The 14,628-nt window shown below is 46.0% G+C and overlaps 1 protein-coding gene across 14 annotated transcripts in view; it reads left to right on the forward strand.

Annotated features, from left to right (window-relative positions):
- Positions 1–14,628, forward strand: part of LOC116662134 — a 382,983-nt gene that overhangs the window by 24,587 nt on the left and 343,768 nt on the right. The window contains exons 1-6 of one of the 14 annotated variants that reach the window (XM_032475452.1): positions 1,495–1,786; positions 3,773–3,890; positions 4,547–4,635; positions 8,799–9,057; positions 9,588–9,730; positions 14,168–14,602. In XM_032475452.1, coding sequence (XP_032331343.1) covers positions 3,830–3,890; positions 4,547–4,635; positions 8,799–9,057; positions 9,588–9,730; positions 14,168–14,221 — 606 coding nt within the window. In that variant the 5' untranslated portion in view covers positions 1,495–1,786; positions 3,773–3,829 and the 3' untranslated portion in view covers positions 14,222–14,602. The other 13 variants (XM_032475453.1, XM_032475454.1, XR_004318118.1 and 10 more) reach the window with 13 other exon arrangements.

A 14,628-nucleotide genomic window follows, 5' to 3' on the forward strand; every position in this document is an offset into this window, starting at 1 on the left:
TGTTTGTTTTTTTAATGAGAAATTATTTTACCAGAGCCTAACCAACCTGGGGGAAGGGAAACCCTTCTGTGTCACCCAAATTGGGCTGGGGGAAAGAGACACACTAGTGGAGGTCACAGCTCAGGGCACAGGCTCAATGAGAACTAATCGCAGGACTACAGATGCTCCCCTCTGTCCCACCACCCCATCGCCTCACCTCCATGTCAGTAGGGCCCCTGTGTAATAACAGGAATAAAACTAAAAGAAGTAAATGTCTCAGGAGTGTCTAGGGAAAACCCAAAGACAGCGGGGAGATGAAAACAAGGACACACAGGCGGCTTTAGCCTCTCACACCAATAGCTGTTGCAAACTACACACAGCCCAGCCCAAGTAGATAAACAGAAAGTCTCACAGAAGAAACTATTTATTTTGATTCTCTTACCCAGGGCAATCCCACGTTGCATCCTCGCCTAGAATATAGCGGAAGCAAGTCCATCTCAGAAGAGACATAACTGAAGAGGGATGGCTTTCCAGACTCTGAAGGGCAGAGAGAGCACCAGCCTGGGTGAGAGCACGGTGAGGGGTGGGGTAGGGGGTGGGCTGCCTTCTTCCCCAAATAAGGAAACTTCCTGAGGCCAGCACAGTGGGAGGGAGGGCCATGGGGTGGGAGCAGCCAGACTTCTTCCTGAGAACTGATGGGATGCCTCCAAGGGGCCATTCAGGTGCCCAAACTGGGCCCTGAGGGTGGGAGCCAGTTTGTCTGCCTCAGAGCCCAGGACTGAGGTTGGCGCACAGCAGGCCCGTCTTACTTGGCTGGATCCATTTCTCTTCTCCGAAGCCCTGTGTAAAACATGAAGCGTGGACGGCCTGGTGAGCACAGCTCTGCCCTCAAGAGCGGTTTCAACTCCTCTCTTCCCAGAGAACAGCATCTCTGAGCCCGTCCTGGGAGACGTCACAGAGATCACCCTAGTGGCCCAGCCTAGTGGCAGGGAACATATACTTTCTGGCAGGCAACCCCAGAGGTCCACTGATGCATCATGTACTGGCAAGGATATGAGTCCCTGCACGCTGGTGCAATGACAGAGGCTCTGCCACAGGCCCAAGAGGTGGTGTGTGGGACATGCAGGGGGGCAGGGGTTTGTATTTTTCGAGTGGTGAAGGTGAAAGTTGTGCCAGGGTGCACGGGCTGTGGAGGTTGCGGCAGTTGATGTGCGCAGGGAGTGCAGTGTGTAGGGGTGCAGGGAGGTGCTCAGGATCGTGCCCAGATAGAAGGATTGTGCACCTCCTCGAAGTCAGCCTGACCCCTGGAGGCGGGGTGTGAGTGTTTAGGGTGGAGGCGCGGCGGGAGGGCGCTGCCCAGGCAAGCCGGTGTTTGTTTCCTTCTCTTCCCCGGGGCCCAGCCTGGTCCTGGAGGCGGCCTTGGCCGCAGGAGATTACCGGCAGTCGACTCCAGGTGAGCTTCTCCTGGGAGGCGGGGCTGTTGGGTCAGGGGGGCTTGGGGGGGGGGGGGCGGCAGCGGCAGCGGCAGCGGCAGCGGCAGCGGAGTAGCACTGCCCCTGGCAAGATGGTGGATTAGCTCCCGTCTCCCCGAGGCCGGGCCTGGGAGCGGCCTCAGCTGCCCCAGGTCGCCTGACACACCTGTCCCACTCAGCTTGCTGAGGAGGGGAGCGGGGCAGTGCAATTGGGGTGCGGAGGCAACGTGGGTAGCGGGCCCGCCGCCCGGGAGTCGGCAGTTTGCTCCGCTCCACACCGCGGCGTGGCCTGGGGGCGGCCTCTGCTGCCCAAGAAGCCGGACGCCCGTCTTCAGGTGAGCTTGCTGCTGGGGGGCGGGCGCGGTGAGTCAGGGTGCCGGTAAGGTGGCGCAAATAGTTTCTCTCTATGGCTTGTCTTTTTATTCGCTTAGCAGTGTTTTGAAGAGCTTTGAAGAGTCTTCATTTTGATAAAGTTCACTAAATCAGTTACTTTTTAAAACAGATTATACTTTTGGTGTCATAGCAAAGAAATGTTTGCCAAACCCAAGGTCATATTGCTTAAGCCTATGCTTTTCCTCCTAGCTGTTTTCATAGTTTTGGATTTCCTATTAAGATCTATGATCCATTTTGAATTAATTTTTCTGTATTTTGTGAGGTATGGGTCAAATTTCATTTTTCTCTTTTTGCATATGGATATGTAATTGTTCTAGCACGACTTGTTGAAAAGATCCTTTCTCCACTGCATCCTTACTGAGATTCAATTGCCCATCTAAGTGTTGGTTTAGTTCAGAACATTCTATTCTGTTCCATTATTCTATTTTCCTGTTTTACAACAATACCATACTATCTGATTACTGTAACTTTATTTTAAAAAGTCTGAAAATCAGATAGTGTAAGTCTTCAAATTTTTTCTTGTTCAAAGTTGTTTCGGATATTTGCGATTTTTTTACATTTTTATATGAATTTTAAAATTAGTTTTTAAATTCCTTACGTCCTGTTCTGCCAAACTTCCACCCATGTCTTTGGCCATCTTCAAAGCTGCATTTTCTGAAGAAGTTTCTCTAGATCCCAGGTGAAAAGTATTTTTCTTCTTCTGTGCTCCATACACACTTCATAATATTTGATTGCATTTATTCATATTTAGCTGTATTTATTTGTCTGATCTTTCCTGCCATATAGTAAACCTCTCAAGATTAGAAATCTTGACTTGGTTCCATCTGTCTGCTGAGAAAACTAGTTCTGTGCTTTGCAGGAGTGAGCCCTGCAGTAAGAGGTATCTGCAGCACACATCTAGCTCATCGCTTGCATCTTGTCAAGGAATCCTGCAGATTTAGAATTGTTTATTGTTTGTTATCTCCAAGACAGCTCAGTGTTTATTATTTCTATTGCTACTGCTGCATTTTCAAAGAGCAATGGGCTAATTATTTTCCAAATATCAAAACATGCTACAAATGACTTGTGATGCTAGTTATGTACTGCTGTGTCTTAACAACCTGCTCAGAGTTCACAGGCTCCTTCACTCATGAAACTTTTGGTAGGATGCCTTTGGCTACTTGAGCAGCACTATCTGAACTGACTCCTCCTGGATTTCCAGTGTCCCCTCGATCCCTCCTCCAGCCCTCCCTGGAGGACCAGTAGTTCTGCCCTCAAAAAGCCTGTTGTTTCTCAGGAAGAGTTTCCTGTGAAATATAATCATGTCCCTCTTGTGGGGACATTCAGTCCAGAGATTTGGCGGCAGGGGAAAATATTTAGTCTGCTTTTGGTAGAGCCTAAACTGTTCCATAATTATTAGAAGCAAATCCAATGAGGATACTGTGTTGGCATCTAACAAATCAGCATAAATGTCTGATGAGGAAGATCAGCTTCCCCGTCCCACCCAGGCGTCATGTTGATGTGACACCTTGGCTAACGTGTTCTCCTGTGTGCAATGTAAGTCTGAAGACATTTTGAATGGCTTTTTGTTTTTCTTCCTTAGTCTTTCCACATTCAGTGTGTCTGGTGAAATTATATGAATCCTACTTATTTGCAGCCCAGCACTAACCTTTTTTTTTTTTTTTTTTTTTTAAGAATCACGTGTATAAAAGGCTAGTGGACAATTTGTTAGAAGATAGAAGTCCTCTTAGATTTTGGTCCTAAATTCAAATCTTGGTTAGTGGTGAATGAAAATTCCCCTTAAAATTTAAAATACAGTGATACAAAGTTTTAAAAATAGTTAAATTTTAGTCGATTTCATTAAACACTATAACAGTTATTTACCTTTAACCTGTTTCTGGGGCAATTTTGCAATGATTCCCTCTCTTCATTGATTCTCTCTTTATCAGAATCCTTGAGAGGCCCCTGTCATCACTGTCAGTATCATCATCATCATCATCATCATCATGGAACGGATTCCTCTGGAAGATTCCAGGAAAATAAAGAGATGGATGGGGAGACACGTAGGTGAGTGTGTGCGTATACACTGAGAACAATTATTAGACGTTAGATGCACAATATCCATTCCATTTAGAGAAGAATGTGGTCATGAAATCCTGATGTGCTGAACGAAGGAAGCTGGTGGGAACAGGATGGTCAATGGAAAGGAGGAGGAAGTGAGCAAAGCTGGGAGCATAGATCCTCTGTTAGGAGACCAGCATGTTGGTGTGAATGAAGGGACTGTGGTGGCAAAACAATGTGTCCCCCACCCCCACAGGGAAGCCACCTGTGACATGTTACTGTAGACAGTAAAAGGGATGACAGGCATTTTAGGACAAAAATCTTAAAAAATCTTAGAGGATTTTCCTTCAAAATTGGCTATTAGCCTTTTAAACCCATAATACGTTGTTAAAGATTAGTGCCAAGTTACAAATAAACAGGATTTGTATAATCTCACCAGACGTACTGAATGTGGAAAGACTAAGTATCTTGAACATTTAATTGCTCACGAGAGGAAATGTTACCCAAGGTGAGTGTCACAGACACATACATAATGCCTGAGTGGGGTGGGACAAGGGGATCCTGAGATGAGGTGATAGGGAGAGTAGCCTGGATTTTCCAGGTGGGCCCAGTGTAATCACAGGGGTCTTTACAATCATAGGACATTTCCCATCTGAGTTTAGGATCAGAGGGAGGTGCAGCCATGGAGCGATGTTCAGAAAGGCTGCTGGCTATGAAGATGAAGGAAGTCGTGGGGCATAAGCTAAGGAAGGTGAGTGACCTCTGGAAACTGGAAAAAAAAACAAACAAGGAAACATTTTCTTCTAGACCCTCTAGAAGGAAGGCACCCTGCTGGTACCTTGAATTTAGCCCAATGAGAACTGTGTTGGATCTCTGACCTCCACAGCCATAAGGTGATAAATCTGTGCTGGTTTAAGCTATTAAGCTTATGGAAATTTGTTACAGTGGTAATAGAAAAATAACATAGTGGGCGGTAGTGTAAGGGATTAAAGGTCTAGGATGGGGTGTGGAGAGGATTCTGACATTTACACCTAAAAAACAACCCGGTGATGTGGGAAGGTGTTTTAAGGAAGACCTACCTGGCAGGGCTGTTAAGCAGACTGTTTGGAGTGAGGAGAGCATTGCAGTAGAGGAATCAATTAAATCTCTACCAGAAAAATAAGGAATAAAATCTAACAGGGCTTCAGTGTTAGTGGATGTAGGAATGGAAATGGGCAGAGAGATATAAACATTACTTTGAAATTAGCTACAGGTTTGATGACTGCATGTTGGGGAGAGTTAGCCGATGTGTGGACTGAATGTTTGCATCCCCTCAAAATCCATACGTCGAAACCCCATCTCCCAGGGTGATGGTATTGGGAGGCGGGGCCTTTGGGAGGTGATTAGTAGGATAAAATGAGGTCAAGAGAGTAGAGCCCTCATGAATGGGATTAGGGCACTTATAAGGGGCCCCAGAGTGCTTGCTTCTGTCTGCTCTCCACCCCATGAAGATAGTGGGAAGACAGCCATCTTCAAGCCATGAAGGCAATCCTCTCCCAGATACCTTGATCTTGAATGTCTCAGCCTCCAAAACTTGAGGAATATGCTGGTTGTTTAAGCCACCTGACCCATGGTAATTTTTTACAGCATCCCAGACTGACTAAGACAGTGGAGAATGCCTCCGGGTTTGAAACTGATTGCCTGGAGAATGCTGAAACCCAGGGAAGTGGGCAGCACAGACGTTAAATCACTTAATCCTGCCAGCACAGTAGGAGATAGAGTCTACATATTCCTCACCATTAAAAGGTCAGAAAAAAGAGGCACAAATAAGTGAAATAACAACAACAACAACAACAACAACAACAACAACAACAACAATAATAAAAATTTCTCCAAGATTCACACAGAACCCTCCAGAGGCAGAGTGAGAATTTATACTCAGGCAGGCTGGCCCCGGAGACCCTGCTCATAATTACTAAATCAAATGGCCTGGCTTATGTGGGTCTTTTTTTTCAACTGTGATATGACGGTACTGTGTCCAGTAACTTATAACTTCAAAATACCTCACTATAAGGGACTCATTAGTCACGGGCGTTACAAACCACAGAAAGCTAGACATACAGAAATAACCTGTTAGGGCAAGAAAACCACTAATGTTTCTAAACATCATACGTGGTGAGCCTTTGCTGTAAAATGTTTATTTATAATTCTGCCTGGCTACAGAATAACTTCATAATTCTTCATGTGGCTGGTGGCTCACATGTTGCACAGCACGGGTCTAGAGAACTTAAATCACTTGCCGAGCCTCACCCAGGAAGCTCATGGTGGAATCAGATCTACAATCTGGGACTTTTCCTTCTTATCCAGCAAGTCCTTCATGGAGGCTTAGAAGCTTCTCCTTTGGTGCCCAGCTGTCTATCCATGCTTCTGACATCTTGTCAGGTGTCCCAGCCTGCTCCTGAACATCAGCCAGTACACACTTCTGGTCTTTTCTGACCATGTAATATCTCTTAGCAATTTTGGTGACATCAGTTCTTATCTGGAAGGGTAGTGGCTAGAGATGTAAATGTGTCCACAAGAGCAGACTGACAGATTTTTCATAAACATAGCAGGAGTGGTCAAGAAAAGAAAATGTCAGGAAGAAAGACCAGCAGCAGCAAGTCATTTAATATACCAAATGAATACTTTCAATGTTTGGTTGTGTTACTGAGTCCAAACTCATTCTGCTCACTGCAGGACAGGCCAATAAATTGGAAGACCACGTTTTGTGGCAAGAAAGAGCGTCTTTAATTGGAGAGCCAGCTGACTGAGGAGATGGCAGAGTAATTGTCCTGGAGAAGCATCTTCCCCTAGTCACAATTCAGGCTCCTTTTATATTAAAAAGGGGAAGGGGGTGTGCTTGGTTTTTGCAAACATCTTGGTGTAGGAATCCTTTGTTGTTAGAATCCTTTGTTGTTGCAGCTGTCCACCTGGGTCAGATCCCTGTAAACCTCCAACAAAACAAATGTTATTTTCTGTTCTGCAACATGTTATCTTTATAAGAATGGAAAAGTGTTAATATCCTTAAAGGTCAGAGCCTTCAGAATAGGTTCTCCCGTATATTTCAGGCTCTAGGCAACATTGTTTTATAAAAGGTGCAGAACCAACAAGACTAAGCCTCGGAAACAGAGCACAGGGTTAAAGTCAAAGAAAAAGATGTAATATGGAGTCAGATTTGTTCTTTCCTATTACAATAGTGCCATGGAGAAACCACTTTGGGCAGCTTTTTGTGGGGCCCTGGAGGCTTTCTCTCTCAGCCTCTAGGCATCTCTGTTGAAAACCCTTCCTAGCTGTCTGGCCTGCTGGAAACCCATTCCACCTGGTTTGCCCTGAAGATGTGTTCTGTTTATAACTCATTTATACTCCTTGCAAAACAACTCAATAAAAACTCAATTGGTTTTCCACCAGCTCCCCTGGGCAGGGGTCAGGGATAGCATGATATTATTTTATAAAAAATATACATAATAAATGAAGTCATAAAACAACACTGGGCACATAGGAGAGAGTTAATAAATGCTTCCTGGCTTAAAGCAAAAGTGACGGCTCAGTTTTCCATGGCTGCTGTACTTGCTGAGCTAGTTACTCCTTCCCTCCATTACACTTTTTTTTAACTGAAAAAGAAACCCATGCATATGGTAAAAAAAAAAATTCAAACAGCACAAAAATACACAAGGGGAAGGTTTCCCTCATCCTTTGTTCTCTCAGCCCTCCCTGGAGATGTCACTGTTTACAATATTTTGTGAGCTTTTCCAAATATTTTATGCACATTTCAACCTATGTATGTAAATTCCTTTAAAGTTTTACTTATTTTTAACCTAAAATGATTTAAATCCTCAAGTGGCTTCTGCCTCGATAATAGCAAAGAACAAATCAGACTCTGTATTAGATCTGTTCCTTTGACTTTAACCCTGTGCTCTGTTTCCGAGGCTTAGTCTTGCTGGTTCTGCACCTTCTGTAAAACAATGTTGCCTAGAGCCTGAAATAGATAGGAGAGCCTATTCTGAAGGCTCTGACCTTTAAGGATATTAACATTTTTCCATTCATATAAAGATAACAAGTTGCAGAATAGAAAATAACATTTGTTTTGTTGGAGGTTTACAGGCATCTGACCCAGGTGGACAGCTGCAACAACAAAGAATTCTAAAAACAAAAAAATTCCTATACCAAGAAGTTTGCAACAACCAAGCAAGTAGGAAAGGAGCCTGAATTCTGACTTGGGGAGATGGTTTTCCAGGACATTAGTTTGCCATCTAGGTCTACAGAAACTAGCTATTCCATGCCCCAACAGCTGGTCTCCTGATTTATTGGCCTGTCCTGCATTGAGGAGAATGAGTTTGGACTCGAGAACACTCCTATCTACATAGCAAGCTGGGCACTGGAACTGAGGACAGCTCTCCCACACCCAGGGACCTACTGTGAGCCCTTCATTGTTCCACTAGGGTGGAAAGTGGCTTACCCAGGAGAGATGGGGACTATGCACGGACACTCGGGCTGTCTGCTCTGTCTGGGTCTCTGAACTTGTACCTCCCGCTCCCTGCCAGCCCAACACCTGGGACAGTGCAGCTAAGGCAAAGATCATGCCTGCCTCAGTTTCCCAGCCTGTAAAAGGGGAATTTATACTCTTCTGAAGGTAGTTCTAAGCGACAACGCCTGTGGGTGTTTGGTTCCGGGAGCAACAGGAAGCCCAGCTCCTCTTGGGGGCAACAGGTGTGATCCCTGTTGGGGTTCTGCAGGGCCTTGGCTGGAGGGCTTGACCAGGGAGGTGAAATTTGAGCTTCTGGCCTTGAGGGGCTAGAGAAGGGCATGGAGGCAGGACTGGTGCCTCCTTCGGGGTGCCCTTGAAGGTAAAGCTTTTACTCTTCATCTCTGCTACTCCCCTCCCCCTTCTCCCTCTAGAGCTCTCGCTTCTCCTTGCTCCTCCTCCATCCATCTCTCTCCCTCCACTTTTTGCTTCCGCTCCTACTCCTCCCATCTTCTCCCCCTCCCATCTTCTCCCTCCCTCGATTCCCCAGTGTATCTCACAGAACCCAGAGCCCAGAGCGGATCGCTGGCCCTCCCGCGCATGCCCACGTTTGGATGCCAGCTGGACCGCGGGCCCGAAACTCCAGCTCCGAGCCAGGGATCAGTCCCAGTGGCTGCTCGGCTCTGTCGCCCGGTAGGCCTTTGTCTCCTGCCCCGGGTCGGGGGCTCCGGCTGTGTAAGTGGAAGGTTGGGGGCTCTGGGGAAGGGGGTCCGCGTGTCACAGCCTGCGAGGGCTCGAGTCAGCGAGTGTCCAGCTGAGGGGCTCGCGCCAGCCCCCTCTGCCTGCGCCACCTGCACCGGCGCCCAGGCCACACCTGTCCAGGGCCGGGCACGCACCTGCAGGGGACATGGCCACCACCGTCCATACCGCGGCCCGCACCTGCCACCTCTCGCCCCAGCCGGGCTCCCCTCAGTCTGCGGCCGGCGCCCCCTTCCGCTCTCCCGCCGCGAGTCCCCTCCTCCCGGGCTTCCTCTCCTAGGCCGCAGACCCCGCCCCGCCCCTGGGCGGCCTGCGTCCCGGGCCGGCGGGATCTGCGGAGCCGGGCGGGGGCGGGGACAGTGGCTGCGACTGGCCTCTGAGCGGGGCTGCAGCCCGCGCCCCCCGCCACTTTCCCTGCCCCGCCACCCCTAGACTGCACTCCTCTCCCTTTCCCTGTCCCCGAGGTCCAGCTCAGTGGCGTGGACGCTGTTCCCTGGGGCTGAGATCCTCTGGCTGTAAAGCCCAGCTTCTCCTGGCAGAGACTTGGGAAAAGAGAGCGCCAACGCTGAGCATGCTTCTTTCTCCTCCCTCAGTGTTTCTGCCCCAGGTAAATACCCTTAATACTTTTTCTGGTGTTAGGATGGTGGTGTTTGTTGATGTCACGTGTTTTTGTAGTGAGCGTGATCACAGTGTTGAAAGCAGGGCTTGGTTCACTTAAAAATGAGCTGAGGAGTAGGGGAAGGGCTATACTTAATATGTTTGAGTTGTTCTGCAGGAGCTAAGGCCCCCACCCAGGTGGAGGATGGTAACTTCAGGCTGAGCACGAGATTCCTGGAACACGGCCCTATTACCTACCACCAAGTAGTCAGAAGAAAGTCACACACCTGGAAGCCCTCAAGCCTCATTTTGCCTGTTAAAAACTTTACCCTATTAAAAAAAAAAGAAAAAAATTCACCTCAAAAACCATCAGAGAGTTCAGGGTTTTTGAGCACGAGCCACTGTTCTCCTTGTTTGGCCCTGCAGTAAAATCTTTCTCTACTCCAAAAACAAAAACAAAAACAAAAACAAAAAAAAAGAGATGAGGACATGAGGCTGTGACATTCTCCATCCTCCGGTCTCCCAGGGTGAAACATGTGACCGTCGGATTTTAAAAAGATATAGTCCTTAACTAGTCCAGCCCAACTAGTGTGTGTTAACAGGGGCATCACCATCAGAGGCATTTTGGAGACCCAGGAATATTGCAGTCCTAAAGATCTCCTGGCAAATTTTTGTTTGGTTTTGTTTTTTAGTTTTTCTAAAATTGTGGGGCAGACTAGTAATATAGAGGGAAAAATAGTGGTCCAGAAATATTTTTTCGTAGAACAGCTTTATTGCGATATTGTTCACACACTGTGAGGTCCACCCATTTAAATGGTACAATTCAGCGGCTTTTAGTATATTCACAGTGGTGCAACCATTATTATTCCAGAACGTTTTCATCACTTCAGAAAGAACAGTGGAAATGAATGATCTATCCACCCCTCCCCAGTGGTGGTTCTAAAGAAGTTTCCTGGCTGTTTCTGATCCTAAATTAACTTGCTACATTCCATAAAATTCTGGTAGGAATTCTAATCAGAATTGCATTGAATCTATATATCAGAACAGGAAGAATTAATGTCTTTATGGCATAAACTTTTTCTACCCATAAATGTATCTGGGACCCTATCTTTCATCTGTCCAGAGCCTGGCCTATGGAAAGTCTGCACTAATTTGTTGGGTCTGTAAATAATGAGATTATATATATCGTTGGTTGCAACTGTAGCTTTTCACGAAAGAGAAAAGTAATCTCAGTGAAGCCAATTGACTCCATGATGGTCAGAAAGAGTGACAGCCATTGCTGGAGTGATCGAGTGGACTTGGTACTTGCAACCAGTGTTCTCCACCACCTACAGCTAAGGGGATTACAGTGTTCTTTTATTTATTTATTTATTTTTAAAATTCTTATTTTTTATTAAAGTGTAATCAGTTTACAATGTTAGTTTCAGGTGTACAGTAGAGATTCAGTTATATATATGCATATGTACGTGTACATTTTTCAGATTGTTTTCAGTAAAGCTCATTTCAAGAAATTGAACATAGTTCCCTGTGCTATACAGTAGGTCCTTGTCATTTATTTATTTTATATATAGTGATGTGTATCTGAACATACTAAACTCCTAAACTGTCCCTCCCCCTTTCCCACTTGCTAATCACAGTTTGCTATGTCCATGAGTATTTCTAGCAACATCCTTTTTGCTAGTAATATATGCTGGTTAGCTGCCTTCATTTTCAGTAATTCCAACTTATCTGTGGGCGTTTTTCTTCTGGTGGTCCTTCATGTGGTTTGCACACGTGTTCATAGAGATCTGTATTTGGGAGAACTCCAGGACTCGTGTAGTGCCTGGCACAGAGCTCCCGCTGAGCTCATGCCTGAACTGGGAAAAACCATATAAAAGTTGGAATTTCCACTGTAGTTGAGACTTCCAGGTTTCTATAAGTTGTTTAGCCCACCTTAATGTTGGCGGCTCCCATACTGGATAATTTGGTGGAACTGCATGGTACGACGGTGTAGAGGGCTTGTATGCTTCTTCTCTTTCCTTTTTCTAACACTCATTCTCCAGGGCCTCCCACGTCCTTCCCCAGCAGTGCCCAGGGCTGGCTTGGTGCTGCGCTGAGGCAAGATTTGTAAATAAGGCCCTTCCTCATCTCTTCTGAGCCTCCGTTTCCTTCTCTGCACAATGAGGGCTTAGACAAGAGAAGTGCTTTTTGGTTTCTTTTAAACCCATGTCTCCTTTTGAGAAACAGAGAACTCAAATCTCTGCTCCAACCCTAATTCTTCAGATTTTGATACGTCCTCCAAGGGGTGACACAGCTCTTTCTGGAAAGTTAATGTGACTTTGGTTCTTTCCAGGTAGCACAGAAAAGACTTAAGAGATTTATTGCAGGGAGGGGGCAGGATGGGGGCAGTATGTCACACTTTCTAGTGTGAGAACTGGAGCAGGGGCTTGGATTTAAATACAGCCTCTGACGTGGCCTCTCTCTAATCTTGCACAATGTGATAAACCTCTCTTTTCCTCCGTTTCTTCATGTGTCAAGTTGGAGTGATATTATTTTAGGTTTTCGTGAAACAATACACACATAAGCCATTTGTGTCTCAGTAGAAACCTGACCTGTTAGAGAATCAGGGGTTTCTTTAAAAAAAAAAAAATCTTGTTCATAGCACTCTGTCTATGTGTAATTTGAATTTCCTGGAGTGTGTGGGTTGAGACCAAATTCCATCATAGGACAGGTGGCCCTGGGTCTGGGGGCCCCAGTTTCCTCCTCCTCCCCAGTCCTCTTCCTCTCAGTCCAGGATGAAGTTACTGCCATTAGAATTACACAGACTTCTTGTGGATATGGCTTTTAATTTTATTGTTTCACTGGGGATGGCTGCTGTCATGATTTCCGTGGTCAGGTTTTGGTGACCTGAAGGCTATGCAATTGGGTATTCCTATTTAAGTATAAGAAAAGAAAGTTACAAATACAAAATTAGACCTAGGGTGGAGGCAGGGGCTCTTGGAAGTGGTGACCATTAGCTTTGTTAGCTTCAGGTGCAGTGGCCTCTGGCCATGATGACCCATCCTTGTGCTCTGGAGTTGGAGCGACCAGTGGGCTCGGTGGGACCGTTTACTAAGTGTATCTCATGGGCTGTGCATTGTCCTATTTGTACTGTGTGTTCCTTATTTAAGACAGTGAGCTCATTTAATCTCAATATCCTCTTTAACAAAATTGGACTTTTTATTTTGAGATGTAAAGTAGATTCCCATGCAGTTGTAAGAGATAATATGGAGAGAGCCTATGGACTCTTTGCCCAATTTTCTTTCATGATTCCATCTTGCAAAATTGTAGTACAATTTGTTATTGACTCACTAACCCTTTGAGGTTTGTGTTATTACTCCCATTTCTATTTGTGAATAAATTGGGGTTTAGAGAAGCACACAGGCCTGCCCAGGTCAACCACATGGTTAATTTAGAGTCAGGTGGAACGTGGGCTAAGGGTTTCTAGGCAGTACCATTGTGATGGTCTGTGGCAGGGGCAGCATTCACTTGCATGTTTATTCATTCATTCAACAAACATTTATTGAGTAAACTCTGTGGGTTAGATGCTTTCACAGGGTTATCTGATTCTTCAGCAGTACTGAGAATCAGGTAATGTTTTCTTTTTTTAATCTGAGAAATTTAGCTCTCAGAGGTTATAACCCCCCCAAAGGAAATATAGCTCATAAAGGAGGGATAGTAAATGTGTACAGTCCCCCACTTTTTATGCAGATTGTACCCTAGGCATTTTACATTTGCAAACTTCCATAATTCAGATATATTCTTCTAAGGCAAGGAATTTTTTTTTAATATAAGTATAGTCAAGTTTCCAATGTTGTGTCAATTGCAAGGTCTTTTTTGAAATTTTGAATTAAAAAAATTAATATTTGATGTGGGGTAATTAGGTTTATTTATTTGTTTCTTTTTTTTTAATAGAGGTACTGGAGATTGAGCCCAGGGCCTCATACATGCTAAACATGGGCTCTGCCACAGAACTGTACCCTCCTCCCCAAGGAAAGTTTTCTTATCCATTATCCTGCAGCTTAGGAGTTCAAGTAAATTGGAGTTGAAATCCAGATCTTTTGATCCCACTGTGGTTCTTTTCTTTATATTCTGCTGAAGGGGGGGTGGGGAAAGCAGTTCCTTTGTTCATTCCTTTATTCAGCAGTTTTGAGCACTGACTTTGCATCAGGGCCTGGCTAGGTGTTGGAAACTGAAAACAAGAAATGACCCTTTTCTGCAGGGTCTGGAAGCCTAGACCAAAAGCTGGGTAATGTGACCCGAGCTATGGTAACCATGTGCAGACGCTGAGGACAAACTGTACCCCTGGCTTTGCTTGGGCTTCCCTGCCTTATGGCTGCTATAACACCAGGTCACCCGCATCCCCAAGAAGGGGCCCCTTGGCATGCCCACAGCAGAGTGTGTACCTCAGTCTCCTCTCCCCTCTCAGCAGGGCCTGCAACATGAGCATCCCTACTATGTGCAGTGTGCTGAAGACAACTAGAATCTCCCCGTGGTGGTCCAACCTGTTGGGGATCATCTCAGAGGAGAATTTCTTTTGCATCTATAAGTGAATCTCCTCGGTGAGCCAGATCAGCCCGTGCGACTCCCAGTGGGCACTCTGTATCCACTACAGGCACCACTACTGGCCCAAGAATGGGTGGAGCGACTTCCAGACCCACCGCAAGGTCGTGGGCCTTGTCACCATCACCGACTGACTCTTGGACAAGACCTTCTAGAAGCTCCACGTGCAGAGGAGCTGTATGGCACCACGCTCTACGACCCTCAGCTCTTTGCCTTTGGGTTGCATGGGGAGGTGGTCAAGCAGCCGCCCACTGATGTGGCCTTCAACCTACATGGACTGCAGAGTGGTGGAGAAGAGGGTCGAGGACATCAAGTCACTCTTCATCT

The sequence above is a fragment of the Camelus ferus genome, chromosome X (genome assembly GCF_009834535.1).
Source record: "Camelus ferus isolate YT-003-E chromosome X, BCGSAC_Cfer_1.0, whole genome shotgun sequence".
Lineage (NCBI taxonomy): Eukaryota > Metazoa > Chordata > Mammalia > Artiodactyla > Camelidae > Camelus > Camelus ferus.